The 17,619-nt window shown below is 36.0% G+C and overlaps 1 protein-coding gene across 2 annotated transcripts in view; it reads left to right on the top strand.

Annotated features, from left to right (window-relative positions):
- The window catches only part of LOC131047125 (AUGMIN subunit 5), a 40,270-nt gene extending 26,133 nt beyond the window's left edge, over positions 1–14,137 (top strand). The window contains exons 8-10 of one of the 2 annotated variants that reach the window (XM_057980975.2): positions 3,069–3,267; positions 3,431–3,563; positions 12,996–14,137. In XM_057980975.2, the coding sequence (XP_057836958.2) occupies positions 3,069–3,267; positions 3,431–3,563; positions 12,996–13,112 (449 nt within the window). In that variant the 3' untranslated portion in view covers positions 13,113–14,137. The remainder of the gene's footprint in view (positions 1–3,068; positions 3,268–3,430; positions 3,564–12,995) is intronic. The other variant, XM_057980983.2, reaches the window with a different exon arrangement.
- The last annotated feature ends 3,482 nt before the right edge of the window (positions 14,138–17,619 follow it).

Here is a 17,619-nt window from a genome sequence, read left to right as displayed (position 1 = left end):
ATTCGTGTAAAAAAAGATGAAAAAATCAAAGTGCCAAAAATACAGTTTGGGCGCGGCCCACAAACACAGGAAAAACGCGATTTTCGGAAAATGTGCGATTTTCAGAAATGCCCTCTTGCTAGCGCCAAAGAAATCTGCGATTTTCAAAAAAAAAATCATGCGGAAATACCAGACGCAGCCGCCACGTAACAGAGAAACACGCGGATGAAGAAAATCGCGAGCCGCAAAAAAACGACGTGAGCCACAGAAAAATGCGAGAAGAAAATCGCGAAAAACAAAAAAATCTGCCCACGATCTGCCTAAAACGCTCAGAAACCCTAGCTGAAACTCTGCAAAGAAACCTGCAGGAAAAAAATCTCCAATCTGCAAATTGCCCTGAAAAAGTTTTTTCTTTTTAAAAAAAAAAACCTCTTGGATTCAATTCGCCTAGAAAAAAACTTTTGAAAAATTTCACTAGAGAAACCTTTCGAAAAGTTTAATTTTCGTGCTCTAATACCATGAAAAATAATTGAAGGAATTAATTGAATGATATACAAACGTATATATAGAGGTTACAAGATGGTGTTCTATAAAAAGATTAAAGTAAAAGACTAAAAAGCTAAATGCTAAATAAAGCTTAAAAGTAAATTAAATAAAAGCTAACTATGCATCTTTAATAAAGAAGCAATAGTTTACAATTAACGAGCTATAAACAAAAAAGCTAAATGACCATTAAACAAGGAACTAAATATAGGTGACTAAAATATAATGAAATATTCTAATAGTTTAATCATCAAATGGATTCTCTAAATCATCATCTTCATTCTCCTCCTCATCATTGACCTTGACATTAGATGAACCAATGCCAATGCCACTTACACTTGCACTTGCACTTGCACTTGTACTATAAGTTTGCTCACTATCCGAGTCATCAAATGCAACAAGCTGAGAAGTGAAAGCATCCAAATCAGTATGCTCTGGCTCCATATCCCACATCTTCGCTTCCCCTTGCTTGTAGTCATGTTGCTTGTGTGAAATGAGCCAAGTTAATGTTTTAAAACTCACTATTAGGGTTATATTTTAGTTTTTTAATGTGGTGGATTTAAAAAAAATTAAATTTTGCAAAAAAGCACCATTTTTGGGCCATCAGACCCTCGGCTTCGACTTGGGTCCTCTTGGGTTCGACCTGGGTCCGATCCAGGCTTGTGAATCACGGACCCTGTCCTGACCACAGGCGGACCGGACTAGGACCTCGGACCAGGATCGGACCGGACCGGACCAGCACCAGGGGTGTAGGGGGCCGAACCCGGTAACCTAGTCTGGAGTTGATGAGAGTTAGTTCTTAACCAGGCAATAAGAAATTTGGGTCTCCATGAAATATTAGCCCCTATTTACACTTTTGGTTGATGATCAAAGTGGGATTGAACTCTTTGATATAATAATTTTTCTTTCTTCCTGGCGCTTTACCCCAAGTACTCTTATGGAACTTATCCAAAGCAAAAGCCTTTATCTCCTTACTTTTCATGGGGCATGTATTCAAGTAGATATTCCATTTACTTATCCATTTGCTGTTTTGCTGCATCCAAGTCTTTTCTTTTGCACAATATGTCATTGAAAAAAACCTTAGGTCATCTAACTTCTTTCATTTGATTGTTTCTTTTTAAATATCTTATGAGAGACACCATAGCAATTGCTTCAGTAGGAGTAGCCCCAGTTTCACTCAGCATGATATCATAAGGACCCAAACTTTTAATTTTGAACTTGCTTGTGATCAAGCGGTTTTGAATTTTCTCAATTTGCTTCCACCATGAATCTGAGGTATCACTGGACTACAATTCATGCCCATAAAGTACAACTGGAAGCACTAGAATCTTCAAGGTCTTTTGTGCGTTTAGACTTGCTGTTGCCACTCACTTGCAAAGGGAACTTGTTTGAGTTACATTTATGACCGAGGCCCAAATTATTAAAACTTTCAGATTGCTTTTTTATTGTTACAGCAAGTCACTTGCAAAGGGAACTTGTTTGAGTTACATTTATGACCGAGGCCCAAATTATTTGAACTTTCAGATTGCTTTTTTATTGTTTGTTCCCATTTTGGACGGAGAAGCCTATGTTTTAAAATACCCCGAAACTGTTTGGCATTAATACATATCCACTTCCTTGTTTTGACGGATGAAGCCATCTTTACTTGACCTAGATGGTTTGTTTCAACAGAACCAGAGATCTTGTGCCCATTTCTCATGCATGATGGTGATTGGATTTCCATTGCCAGAAGGAAGAGAGAAAAAAATAACAATTTAGGACTGCTATTTACCTGTCTGCCTATTAGAGGCAGCTAAATGCTGAAAACTATCTAGAAAGGAGAGAGACAGAAGCTGACCAAAAGAAGAAAGGTTCACAACAAAAACCAACTGGACCCACACCAGCAACTTCAAACCCCACGAGGTGGACAAATACAATGGCTTTCTCCAGCTGCAGGCCCCACTTGGGACCCACCACAAACTATGGAGAAGTAGGATCTGGCAAAATCCTTGAGAGTTCGTGAGAAAGAAGCAGGATCCAACAGTCTATAATTCTGGAGTTGAAATCCTGTGATCTCTTGCACGACTAATGTAATGTTTGTTCTTAGTAGTCTTCACAAAAAGTTTCTTAGAGGTCCTTCTATTAAATGCTTAATTTAACTAAACATATTTTTAATCTGAATTTGTGTTGTGCATTTTTAACAAATATATATCAAGCTGGTTGAACCAGAAGAGGCTCTGTTAATGATGTGAAACTTGAAGTTCATGTTAGATGAAATTTATGAATCCCAAAAATGAACTTCGAACAAAGAGAAAATCCTATTATCCATAATTGAATTTTTAAAAGAAGTCTGAAGTCATTACCATATGTCATGATTAATTATCCATTTGTATACTTTGCACTATGCACATTTGTAACATAATATTCTTGTGTTGTCATGCCAACAAGTAACTTGGTTTTTATGATTTGAACATCATAAGAAGCAACTTTTTCTTAAGCTGCTTTTGGAACACATCAAAAAATAATGTAAACTTGCAATGAATATTCTGATATGCAACCATTGACAGCAGGAGTTGAGGGTTCGGATGCTGGCTTGGGATCAGTGTTGGAATCATTGGAGTTTTGCTTGAAGCTCCGTGGGTCAGAGGCAAGTATTTTGGAGGACCTTTCAAAGGCAATCAATCAAGTGCATATGCTTAAGGACTTAGTTGGCAGTGGTCGTGCATTATTGAGCAATGCTTACAGCTCAAGACCAGAATATGAAAGGTGAGCAATCAATTTACAGTCAACATTCTGTCAAAAATAAAATGGGATCTTTGCAACATATTTGTTCTATGAACGGCAACATTGTTGTCTGATACAAGTTGCTAGTCAATTGTTGGGAAGTTATTAGAATGGCTATGATTTTAAAGTGTATATGTTTTTACAGGACTACATCATATTGTCTTTCTGTGGCTGCGGAACATGAAAAAATAGCCATGGAAAAATGGTTGCCTGAGCTCAAGGCTGCAGTTCATGAAGCTCAAAAGTGTCTACAAGAATGCAAGAGGGTCAGAGGTTTGGTAAGTATCAATTGAAGATTCTGAGATTTTCATTGTTTATCTTGTAACAAGGAAAGACATGCATGCTTGCATAGGGCTTTGTACTTTAGAAAAGAGAACTGTACCTTCTCCCATTGCTGTTTCTTTCTATGAGTGTTGTCTCAAAGCTTCCTCCCAAAAGGTTGCTGCAGGTATATGATATTGAATAAAGATTTTGTATTGCCACACAAAGGTTAAAATCTACTATGTATGGCTCATGCACACTACGGATTAACCCAGACCATCCCTTAGTTTGAAATTACCTAGCTGGATATGGTTTGTTTCCTGGAATGCTTAAATTAGGAAGTAGTGACTGCACCGTTCCAATGTAGTTACCATGTTACACAGATTTTTGTATTGTTTTATAGGTGTTGATTGCTCATTTTGTCTTTTGATACTTAAATACTCTGTGTATTACTTAGAGTTATGACTACTGAATGCTAGATTGCTTAGAGTTATGACTACTGAATGCTAGATTGATCTTTAAGAGCCCTTAGGACCTTAGTTAATTTGCACACGATTTAGTTTATGAATATTTAAGGGCTCATTTTACCTTGTGATACCTAAGTACTTTGTGTGCTACTTAAAGTTATGACTACTGAATGCTAGATTGATCTATAAGGGCCCTTAGGACCTTAGTTAATCAGCACATGGTTTTAGTTTATGAATATTTAAGGGCTCATTTTACCTTGTGATACTTGCATGCTATGTTTACTTCTAAAGTTATAACTACCAAATGCTAAATTGATATTTATGGGCCCTTGGATATAGGTTAATCAGTACTTGATTTGGGTTTATGAAACTTACCTCAACATTGTTTCCTTGTCGAAATATTTTACTCAATTTTTTTTTCAATTCATTTTCTTAATTTTGAACCAAAGCTCCCAATGAATATTTTGCAGTAACTTTCTTCTTCAATGCCACTTTGGCTGAAACTTTAATAAAATGTGCTTCTAGGGAGAGCCAATATTGAATATCTAAACTTGAAATGTAATGCACGATAAGTTCTTTATTTAAGGACTGCCTTGCAAGTTTTGTGGATAGTTTTTTTCATCGATGACGCTTGTGGTTTTGGTTAGGTTTTATGGCAACTATAAAATGTCTTGCTTCTGAAAATGAAGCAACTGACAGGTATGAGTCCTGGAAGATGAATTGCAGTATCAATAAATTGGTAAACATATCTTTGTTGCAGACCATGTATGAGAGATCTTGTGGGGTATCTGGTAATATGCGCATAGCAGCACCCTAACATAATTGTGATGCTAGGATTAAACTATTATTTTGATGTGGAGGCAGAGACACGACACAGATATGTAATACAAACATAAAATCTTTTCAGAAGCTGAAAATTAGAAATAGAAGAGTTATAAATAGAAAAAATGGGAGCGGCATAATAATTGAGCTTGCAAATTCAGAAATTTGGAGAAAAGGAACTTTTTAAATAAACCTATTGGTCATAAATTTAGGGAATTCAAAATATCAAATATAGAGAAGATTTTTAAACTTTATGTTGTTTCGTAATTATTGGAATGCTAGAAATGGTAAAATGAATTTGTAGAAATGGTGGCTTGGGTACATCATACAAAATATGTGTTGATTACAATTTTATGAAAATAGCCATTATTTGAATGAAATATTCAAAATTAATTATACAACACAGCTGATAATTGATAATTCAGTGCCAAATGTCAAAGATAAATCAAAATAATTTATGTTCCAAATGCAGCAATTGTCAATAGTCAAATGTGTAACTGTTCGTCTCTATCCATTCCACCAAGAGCAGCATGCTTACCTCTAGGAAAGTGGGGAGCTTGTGGTCATATGTGGACCACAAGATGCTTGTGCATGAGTAAAGTCTAGTAACATGGTTTTAAGTATAGACCAATTGAGCTGACACAAATTAATTAGGATCATGCTACACAAGTAGGGTTGGTTGGAACCCATTTGGAGGAGCTTCAATTAGATGGGTCCAATAGTTCTAGCAATGAGGGGTTTGCCACGATTTTTGGGGAGAATGATTAGATGTATCATGGCATTGGTTCTTTGTACTTGAAAGTTGAAACTTAACATAATCATGATATTAATATATTGATATTTAGAATTTTCAATTCATTGTTGTTTCAATTGATTTATTGTGCTTATAGTTTAACTTTGCATAAAAGAAAAATTGCAATTTCTTTTACTTTTTTTTTGTGTCCCTTGCCCCCTTGGATCTGTTACTGTATTGGAGTTGTTTCAATGATATAGGGACTCTGAAATCTCTCTCCCTTCCTCAACATCCCCTATTTGCTTTGCTGAGGTAACATTTTAGAAATGCCTTGGAAACTCCGTCACTAATCGCCACACTAAAACGTCAGAAAATTTAAATAACACCTAGGATTAATCAAAAACATTTTTATTGTCTTGTTTTGTGTGTCTCCATACCATAGTCAGTCCTAAATGAATAAAAGGTAGTTCCTCCTTCCATTTTAAACTTTTTTTACATCCAAAAAAGCAGCAAAGTTGGAGGAAAAATACATTGTGAATAGTAAGGCCGAGCTTGAGGTAACAAAACTAGGATAGCAAGGTCTAGCATTATTGAGAAGTGAACATTGAGGAGTAGGGCAGTTGTAGAGGTAAGTGCATTTTTACTTTTATTTTTTCGTGACTTTTCAAAGTTTTGAAGAACATTTTTTTTTCTTTTCTATTTTCAGTATGCACTTGCATTGTTTTTCTGTAAAATATGGGCAGCAGTAGTGTTTGTATTGAACATGAAATATAAGAGTTTTAGGTTTAGTTGGGGGTTCTTGTGGGTGTGGGAGTGTTGTGGATGGAGGACAACCAAATAACTCATATGAGTGCACTTGCAAAATCTTGAAAGTTTATGCAAACTATCCTTTCAAATAATCTGAATCTTTTTTCCATTTGTGACATCTCTAGTAAAAAAAAAATGTAAAAATTTAAGGGTAGTAGAGTGTAGTTGTGTCATATTTGCCGCAAAGATTTTAGCAAGAGATACAGTAGGGTATATGGTCACCTCTTGGGCGTTATAGGACATGGGGTTAAGGTAATGTCCAAATATAAAGGTAGAGTTCAAAATATTGTTTATGGAAGGGAAACAAGGTCTAAGGATATGGCAATACTAGCTTGCAATATCAACTATGCTATCTATGGTCGCTAGTGCTACTGGTGATGTTTCTAAAAGAGGAAATAGAAACACTTGTGGTAGTGGAAGGGCAAGGATAGTTGCATGTATGTTCAATATGCAAGCACAAGAAGTGGTGGAGTTTCCTATTGCCAAAATTTTTGTTTGCCTTTACCATATCATATTATTTGGTATGTTCTCCTTATTTCAAACAAAAATGTTCAAAGCTGCAATTTTGGTTGGTTCTTTATTTATTCCCCTTGGAGAACATAAACTAGGCATGTGAAAACATGAGGCAAACTTGGATGATGACGGATTGCTCGAATTAAATGAGTGGACTGATATTAGACATCAATCACTCATCAACATCACAGTGACACATGTATCCGGCTCTTATTTTCTCAGAGCTGTTGATTGTTCAAGAAAGCACAAGGGTGCAAATTTTAAATTTCAGCATGTCTCAAATTGATTTGATATGTGTGTGCAAATTAGCTTGCATGATGGTGGAGGGTGTTTACACGCTTTTTTTGGACCTTGTGTTGTGTTCATGTATTGAACAATGCATAGAAAGACAGGGAAGATAGATTGAGTGAAGCGCTAGTGTTGGTAAAAGCTAGAGATTTAGATTTTAGGTGTTCATTTGAAGCCACCACACCTTATTTACTCTTTTATACTTTTTCATGGAATTCCTTAAACCTATGGAGACTAGATATGTCAGTTATTTCATTTGGTTAGAAAGGATCAATGTACAAGGGACTCAAAAATTGATGATGGATAATCATAGTGGGTAGATGATCTTATTCAAACACTACTAAAGGAAAACGCCTGAAACAAAACATCCGTGATGATGAGTGGTGGTTCACTATGAGGTAAATGAATTCTAGAGCTTTTATCAAGTTATTGACATGTTAATTTATTAATGTTTGTAACACAATAATTTTATTCAGTCTTTTACTAGCATACACTCTTTGTCTTTTGAGTATCATAATTTTTGAAATTTTGTTTGTAGATATGTTTGCTCTTTCATCTCACATGTTGTAGATGTCATTAGATATGCTGATATGGAGTCTCGTAGCCTTGGAGAGATTTATGAGACATTTGACAACATGCTCGGGCAGATGAAGCACACAATTTACAATAAGAATCTTAATTTGGGATCATATGAGCATCATATCAAGCCCATTGTGATTTGGCAGAACACTATGAACTCCCCACTTCATATGACAAATTTTGCTCTCTCAAGTTGTATGCACCAATGATTGGGAGGTTGCATCTTGATGATGAAGAGTAATGAAGGCCCTTTGAATATGTATTGAAGTGAGGAATCAACTTTACTCAGTACATAGTGGCTTGTCTTTGCTAATAATCGGTTCAACACTTAACAAACTAGGGCTACATTAGCTCAAACCATCCCTATCCATATTGTATGGTTGACTGTATGGTTGACATGGCTGGCAAGGATACACTAAGTTGAGAATGATTGCCATTTCCCTCCTTTCACAAGTTGCTAGTTCTTGTGCTCTAGGCAAAAGTTGGTCTGCATACAACTTTATCCATTCCATCCAGAGGAATAGGTTTACCTCTAGATGAGTGGAGATGTTGGTGGTCGGCATAATGTCCTGTGGCTTCAAGGTTGATATACTCCAACTGTATGGTGGGATTTTAATCTTAGGGACATTGCATAGATTGACAAGGAGGCATAGGGAGGATTGGTTGGGGTCCTATAGATTGAGGCAACCCCTTATAGTGGTAATGACTCATTTGATTTTGATACAGTGTTAGCAGATGCTAAATAAGGGCAACAAATAGCCTCCCAAAAAGTCCATCCTAGAAATGGACCCCATGACACTTGCCGTCCTTGTCCCCGCCCTAGAAAGTTGGTGTAACATAGGTAATGTTTTAAGTACTATATCATATTTATGTTACTAGTTAGTTGCCATCCTCAGATTTTGGAAAAAGGGTCCCCCATCCCTGAAACTCATCCTTGTGTCACCATGTACTGCGGCTCCATGGAACTATGAATTTTTCTCTATGGTCAACATGCAGTGAATGCATTTGGAATGATTGAAATCACCTCATGTAATCATCTCAATGGCAGATGACCCATACAAGATCTATTTTAGTGATGAAAGAAGTATATGTGAATTAATCACTATGATACACTATTTGTGGAACATTTACATGTTTCATGAAACTCACGGGTTGCTGATATTTGGGGCGGGCAGATTAAGACAAATGAATCATGTTCATATGTCAAGATGGTACACATGCCTGAATTATTGAGGTTGGAACGAAAAGGCAGAGGTTGTCAACATGCAAGATCAGATTGGAGGTTTCAGAAAACAAGAAGCTATATTAATAATCCTATGATATACTTGGCAGGATACTTTGTATAACATTTGCATGTTTCTTGGTACTTACAGTTCGTTGATTTAAAGCAAATAAATTATATTCATATGTCAGTGTGGTACACATGCCTGAATCAGCGGCGTTTGAACAAAAAGACAGGTTAACATTCAGGATCAGATTGGAGGTGTCAGAAAACAAGAAGCTTTATTAATGCCCTGGAGTAACCAAAGAAGTTCAAATGGAATTCCTTCGTATTAGTAATGTGTTCTTGTTAAATATTTCATTTAGCCTTAAGCATGCACTTATGGATATTTTTATACTTGCCTAAATTTCTAATAAAATGCATATTCAAGGCAGCTCATTATTTTACAAGTCTATACAACCATAATAAAATTTCAGGAATCTTGAACCATAACAGGAATGGAGATATCTACGAAACCCGGGGACGCGTCCCCTACCCGAAAACCCCCATCCCAGTCCCGGGGACGTTTCGGGGACTTGGGGACGTCCCCCCCCCCCCGTCTCCAAATTGTTAGAATTTTGAGGGGACGTCCCCGAAACGGGGGGACGACTTCCCTAGCTGTGGGGGACGTCCGTACGTCCCGGGGACGGCTGGGGACGGATTGGGGACGTCCCAGCCGTCCCGGGGACGGCTAGACGTCCCCCACATCTAGGGCTAGGGAAAAATATTAAAATAAAAAAAGTCGTATTTTCAAATTTTTTTTAATGATGTTTTTTGCGTATTTGAGGGAGTGAAATATCTCATGAAGGGTTTTTTGCCAATAGAAAAATAACACTCTACGCCTATATAAAATAATAAAAGTATTTTTGGCCTCATGGGGCGCTGCCCCTCGACCCCGCCCTGTATCGCAACAGGGAGCGCGCAAGGGGCGCTGCCCCCAAACCCGTCAAAAAATATAGGGGGAAACTGCGCTGATGGAAGTAGTGAAAATTTAACCTCCGAGTCTGATTAGGCTCCATTATGTATGTTATTTCTTTAATATCTATTATGATATGCATATTGACAATGTGAATGAATTGAAATTCTGAATTATGAGTGCATATTGAGTATTGAGTCTATTGATAATGTTGTATGTTCGATGTTTGCATTCTAAAATGTTTTCATAGTATCATACACATGCTATATCCATGTTTTCATATGAATATAATGTATAGATGCATGCTTTATCCATGTTTTCATATGAACATTTAGAATTTTCCTTTATATTTTAAATTTTCCCTATATTTTATATAGCCGTCCCCTTTTCTGTCCCCTGTCCCCAAATTTGGCAAAAAAATTTGCCGTCCCAGAAACTCGTCCCCCTATCCCCCCGTCCCGGAAACTTGGGGTAACGTAGAGATATAGTTTTTAATTTTCTAATAAAATGCATATTCAAGGTAGCTCATTAGTTTACACATAGTTGAACTACTCGCCGAGGCCTGAAAAAAAAAACACTCGGCAAAAACTCGGCGAAAAACTTGGCAACTTAAAAACATGCTTAAATTTAATTAAAAATGCATTTTTTTTTGCAAAATTTAATGAGAAGATGCATTCAATGAGAACACAAAAGAAACAAGTTGAGTCTAGATATATTTAAATGCAAAGTGAGTACAAAATCGCATCCTCATGAGGAATGCTGATGGCTGGAAGCAAAATAGTAAATAGTTTTTGTAGAACTAAAAGTAAATAGATCAATACAATTACATCTTCCTCTTTCCAACTCTAGTAAAAACTAAGGGAGAGGTAGAACTAGAGGGTCTAGTCCTAGAAGTCTGTTGTGGGCGTGATTGTGCCTCCTCGCTCGGTATGACTGGCTCAAGCTGTGGCTCATCCTCCATCCTAGATGTAGCTCTGTCTCTAGCTGCACCTAGCACTGGCAGTGACTCCTCATCCTCCTTAATGTCATTCAGCGTGAAACCAAATCCACCCCCCTCCTCCATAGCCTACCTCTCCAAATCATTGATGTCATCCTCTATAAACAATGGAGGCTACTCCTCTGATATCTAGTCACTATAAAGATCTATATCATCCAAATCAATTGGACCAGTTGGTGCTTCCTCTACCTTCCTTATGCGCAACCAAAGATTATATTGCACAAAGACAAGGTCATTGAGGCGTTTTTGAGCTAACTTGCTCCTCTTCTTCGTGTCGATGGCCTCAAACAAGCTCCAATTGCGCTCACAACTGGATGAACTACAAGGTTGACATAAGATTCTGAAGGCAATTTTTTTGAGATTTGGGGTTATGTCCACCCCAACTTTTCCACCAAGCATTTGCAAATTAAAATTAGGTTGAGGGTAGCACCCCTCGTCGAGGTCTGAGGGTGAGAAAGAGAGGGGTAGAGAGATAGGTCTAGATCTCGGGGAAGAGAGGAGAGAGTGAGATTGAGAGTGGTAGAGAGGGGGATAGAGGAAGAGTGATAGGGAGATAGATAGGTCTAAAATTCGGGGTAGATAAAGTGAGTGAGATAGAGAGAGCGAGAGAATGTTGATAGGAGCATATTGATTACTGAAATTTGACTAAGTCTGAAAAATTAAAAGATCTTCTAAAACCTAGAATCTGCATTACAACTCCTAGAGATCTGAAACCACTCTCAAACATCCTGCCAATATATACATGAAATATAACTTAAAGTATATACTTAAATGTTATATTTCATGTATATATTCTCATGAAGAGAATGAAACTGACCTGAAAAAACAAAAATTATATAATTTTTTGACATGTTTGGGCCTCTTTTTTTAGTGTTGCCGAGTTTTTATGAAAAACTCCCAAAAAATCGGCGAGTAAAAGTCGTAAAAACTCGCCTTGAGAAAAACTCGTGAGTTTTTAACTACTCGCCGAATTTTCAGCGAGTAGTTCAACTATGATTTTACAAGTCTATACAACCATAATAAAATTTCAGGAATCTTGAACCATAACAGGAATGGAGATTTAGTCCCACAATGATATTTTTCCGTTAAAATAATGCAAAGGTTACTGGCATGAACTACCTATCACTGTTAACCAAGTAGTGAAAGATTTCAACAAAATTTGGTTGTTTGATAAGAATTTCTCTATGTACTTATAGCTGTAAACCTTGTGAATTGTTATTTTCTCTTTTGTGCCTAGTTTTCTCCCTTTCAATAAGGTTATCTGGGAACTAGCTAAACTCTTTGTGCACTATTTGAAGTAGTGAAATAAAAACAGAGTAGCAAAAAGCCTCCAAATTGGAGGAAAATATTGTAACATGTTCGTTCTCATTTTTTCAGCCTCAGGAATAAGACGTGCTTTTGAGAAGACTGTTGATTGTTGAGCCGATCTCTCTATCTTTATTTGACTTCAATTTCCAACTTGTAGTGTTTTATTGCTCTAAATTGAAAATGCTTTGCTCTCCACTTGCTCAGTCTGTTTTTGCAGCTGTGCATAAACTAGATTCAAGATTTGAGCTCCTCAACAAACCAGAACCTACTTTACTCTCATTCACAACTTAGTTTTGTCAGATGGTATGGTATGGTCGCATTTATATGACTAATGCTATTTGTAGACTTATATTTTGATATATTTGCAGCTCCGTAACCAAGTGAACATCATTTAATTGTTTTTAAATATTTGGATATGTAAATGAGCATCGATGTGGCAATTACAATAATTTGCTGATTTTCTTTCTTTAGCACCCTATATCTTTATAATCAATTGTTCATTTTATAGGAAACCGTGTAGGATGCATTTTGAAGTGGAGAATAATGTAATTTGAAGATTGAGAAAGTTGAAATGTTGATTGGGATCATTAGTGATCACCGTCAATCATTGATTATTTCTTGTTTAGCCAAAATAAAAATGGTGCAATATTCACATTCATTATAAACTATGAAGCATTAGCTATTTGTTTTACAAACATCTGATTTGATTGCTCAGGTGGAATTTTTCCAAAGTTAACCATATTTCATTGTTGTTACAGGTTGATGAATGGTGGGAACAACCAGCAGCAACAGCAGTTGATTGGGTTACTGTTGATGGTCAAAATGTTGCTGCTTGGATTGCACATGTGAAGCAGCTTCAGATGGCATTTTATTGATAAGCAGATCCTGGACATATTTGGATGAAGTGCTCAAATTTGATTATGCTGCGTTGGGGAAAATGGTGAGAAGTTGCCATGCAAAGCCTGGTGCAAAGAAGTTACCTCCTGATAACTACTGGAACACTGCCCATGACATACAGTCAGTACATTCCGGAGGTTCGTTTCCATACAGCTGCTGTAGAGAAAGATCAAAACTAATAACTTGACCTCACAATCATTCATGCAAGATTTGCTGTAAGCAGAATATGGGCATTGTAGTGGTTGCTTCCTTTCGAGGTTCACTGTATAATACAAGAGCCAGGCGCAGCTCAATTGACACCTTAATTGATATTCACTTCACAGGTGTGTCATGCCTTCTTCAAGGAATGCAGTTTCCTGTGTGCAATGTATTTGTAATGTTAAATTTAGTGCGAGTGCTACTCAACTGCGATTTTGGAACCTTGCCCAGGACTATGTTCAAATTGGACATATGTGAGACGTCACCTTAATGCACATTTAGTATCAGCTCTTTGCAAGGTTTCAACCTGGGACATTGCTTTATAAGAAATGGCTTCACCGAAGGGTCTATTGTTGTAATATATTTTCTATCATTCTATGTGATCAGACTTTCACGTATAACTGTGGTGAGGCATAATGCCCGGGAGTGATTTTCTCTAGTCTGTCACAAAAAGCAAGGGTTCCATGAACCAAAGATTGAGCCTAAACCCACTAGTTGAGGTATTGGAATGATTAAAAAGGGAACACAGGCTACAACAGCAATTGATCTGATATTCGTGCATGGTGGAAATTTCATGACAACCTTCTTGAATGTTACAATTTGTAATAGAATGATTCCCATTTGGGAATATTGTAAATTGGTGCTTGCAGCATTTTGTTCTATGTTTGAATCTCCTGGCATGTCATATGTAATGCGATGGATATTCAATCTTATATTTGAAGGTCAAGTTGTAATGCTATAAACAGTAATTCTAAAAATTATTCAATTGAATACAAAGGTGGTTTTTTTTTCTTGTTTGAGGAAATAGTCTATTTTCTTTTAGTGAAATAGTTGATGACATTTTCATATAGTGAATTGCTAATGACACGTTCCGTTATTTTTTTTTTACATTTATGGAGTTGGAAGCACAGACCAACTTATCAGGCATTGGCTGAGATGGCTGAGATGTAAAGCAGGAGGGTGTTGTGTTGATGAGTTAGTACCTACCACCTATATAACTGGGTCCATCCATAGTGGGGGAGCAAAGGGGGAGGTGGATGGAGAAAAGGTAGGGGCTCACCTCTTCTCTGATGGGGGTGGCGTATGGACCCCATGTGTTTCTGTTTCTGTTTCTGTAGCGATAGAAGTGCCATCAAAAGAAAATCAGTCTGAGAGATCTTTGCTTATGAAGAACTGAGTCAGTAACCTGTTGAGAAAGAGAAAGATATGACCAAAAGGTGCTTACCCAGTCATTTCATTCAATGGCCATCCCAGCTGAATATGTGTAAGGCAATGTTTAAGTAAGAGTTTCCCCCATGGTATTGGGTAAATTATACATTCAATCTGAGATTTCGGTCACATTTGATGTATTGCTCTAGATTTGGACTTTAAACTTGTTAGTATATATGAGTAGAATTGATCTTTTACTTGTTGACACTTTATTGAGCAATAAACTCTGAAATGGTTCAAAACATGAGCTGGTTTGCAACATGTTTATTATAGCATATGGATTGATCAAGTTTTGCATAATTTTGGTTTATTCCAATAAACACAACACGCAATTTATCAATGTTTCCTGTTTCGCTGTTAAGTGCTTTCGCTTTTCTTAAAAAAGTACCAAAAATTGTTTGCTACAATTTTAATTTGGGCTGTTAATTTACTACATTTTGAGCTTTAATTTACAGATTCAAAATTGAGCGCCAGTTAGATTCCATTTGCCGTTCTTTATTACTTGGTTGCACCTGAAAGGTGTTCATGACGTGAAACGTCCATTCTTGTGAATACCTTAACCATATTGACTAATTCATAATTGGCCTCCTATTAGCAGTGCACATGGGAATTGGAAACTATAATGCACTATTCTTGGTGAGAGAATAATGTAAGTAAATATTATTAAAATACTATTTTTTTAAATAACTGCAGGATTCGGGTAGCCCCCCACCATAAATTGCAATGCATCAGGTAAACTTTTTTAACGCGACTGGTGACGCTGGTGCAACATGACCTGCGGTATCACGTGGGTTGGGGGCAGACTGGATCTTGTGACCTTGTGTATATCATAGGAAGCTTTCACCAACCAAACCATGCACCCAACCCATTATTAAAATACTATTCAAATTACTCTACATTTTTATTATTAATTTTCACTAATTTCTGTCCCATACAGCAATATATAGTTCTTGGTAGCAAATCTGCCATTGAAATGAATTTACAGGAATCCCTTATGTCCGGACGTCTCCCAATCCCCCAAGTCCGCTTTTGTACGTGTACAGCAGTATACTCGTTAATGATGAGGCCAGTGACATCATCAGCCAATGCATAGTGTAAGGTGGATTAACAGAGAATAATATTTAAACCTACATCTATAGTAAAACTGTTCAAATATGGATTTTCCTTGAACGCATTTTATTTAAGATTGGGATGGGACTGAATTGACTCTTTTTAAAACATACGAGACAATTAATCTACATATGATCGTTATACTTGCAACAATATTTCAAGTTAATTCATGCTAGCATCTCACCATCAACTTCTTGGATATTTATGTTTTGATACGTGACCCTTAAATAGAGAGTGTGATTCATATGATGAAGAATGATTTGCAAGAAAGGTTTAGTTCAGCTGATAATATGCTTTCAATTTTAGATGTATTCTTGAGAATTTGTTGTGGATTTAAGGATTCTTAATCCTTCAAGTCTTTCCTTTTAAAACCTCTTGAGAATTTGTTGTGGATTTAAGGATTTAATCCTTAAAGTCTTTCCTTTTAAAACCTGCTTTCATTTATTTGATTTCTAATATTTGGATAGTCCCCAAATTGAATTGAAATTACAGATTCATCTAAACTAGAAAGCTGTGGAATACACTAACTTAAGAGACATAATAAATTCAAAACACATTGTTTTAGTTTTTATGCTTACAATATTTCCAAAAGCATGTATTTTAGTTAGTTACCACATGGTTGCATATTTTGTATTGGGAAAAAATATAGTAAGATATTATTTAAAAATCAACGGGCAAACCTCAGAGTAAATAATTTATATAAAAAATTGACCTCAATAATTAGTATTTATGATATTCTTGTTTAAAATTTGATGGGCAAACTTAAGAGAATAATTTACATTACAAATTGACTTCATTAATTAGTATTTATGGTATTTTTGTTTTATAAAACAAGTGTTTCATGTAATTAGCAAACATATACAAAACATCTTTGTCATCCTTATAGTTCTAGACATAGACGACTATTTATTTATTTAGGTTGCTGGTGGTATTATTGTTGCTCAGCTTTTGTTTGTAATATAATTTTTGTTGCATCAATTTATGCTATCTCAACTGGATTAAGGTTATATGGTAGCGTAGGATCTAAATTTAATTGTGCTTGATGGCTGGTAATAACAAAGCAGGCGCAATTAGACTACATTTATTTTCATATGTATGAAAAGAGCATACCACTTATAGATTATAATAATACAATACTAAAAACTTGATTAAGCTCAACTGCCACGTGGAGGGATGTGGTTTTTATTTTGTGTATATTTAATCTGACATTGAGTGCAAGTGCGACTGAACTACAAATTTGGAAGCTTGCCTAGGACTACATTGAATTGGACATTTGTGAGATGACACCTAAATGCAAGGCCTTAAATTGGGGTATTGCTTTATAAGAGCCTCACCAAAGGGTCTATTGTTGAAATATAGTTATCTCTCATTTTTGTGATTAGACTTGCATGTAAAACTCTATGGCAAGCACAATGCTAATGGGTAATAATTTTTTTTCGGTAGTATGTGAAAAGATAGGGTTCAAGATGAGTCTTACCCATTAATTCATGGGGATAGATAGTTAAAAAGGGAGCATAAATATCAACAATTGATAGATAGTTAAAAAGGGAGCATAAATATCAACAATTGTTTTTGACATTTGTGTGATGGTTCATGAATTGAAAATTTTCATGGTAAGCTCTTTAAATGTCGAAATTTTGTCAAAATGTAAATTAGTAATATAATTTATTTGGTCAAAATATAACTTAGTAATGTCATAATTTGACCAGAGTGTAAATTAGTGCTAAAATCTTGTTTAATGTTTGAACTTCTTGGTATGTCAAATGGAATTCAATGGATATTCAATCTTATATTTGAAGCCTTGGGTGTATTTCTGTAAATCCTTTCAATTATTTAATTACAATTAAAGCAATTTAATGTGAAAGGGGGAATTTGTATTTTTCTTATTTGAGGGAATAGTTGAATTCCATATAGGGAAATAGTTGATGACATTTTGATATAGTGAAATTGTTAATGGTGTTTATTTTT

The sequence above is a fragment of the Cryptomeria japonica genome, chromosome 4 (assembly GCF_030272615.1).
Source record: "Cryptomeria japonica chromosome 4, Sugi_1.0, whole genome shotgun sequence".
Classification (NCBI taxonomy): domain Eukaryota; kingdom Viridiplantae; phylum Streptophyta; class Pinopsida; order Cupressales; family Cupressaceae; genus Cryptomeria; species Cryptomeria japonica.
The sequence above is the reverse complement of the archived record's forward strand: the minus strand, read 5'-3'. Positions and strand labels throughout refer to the sequence as shown.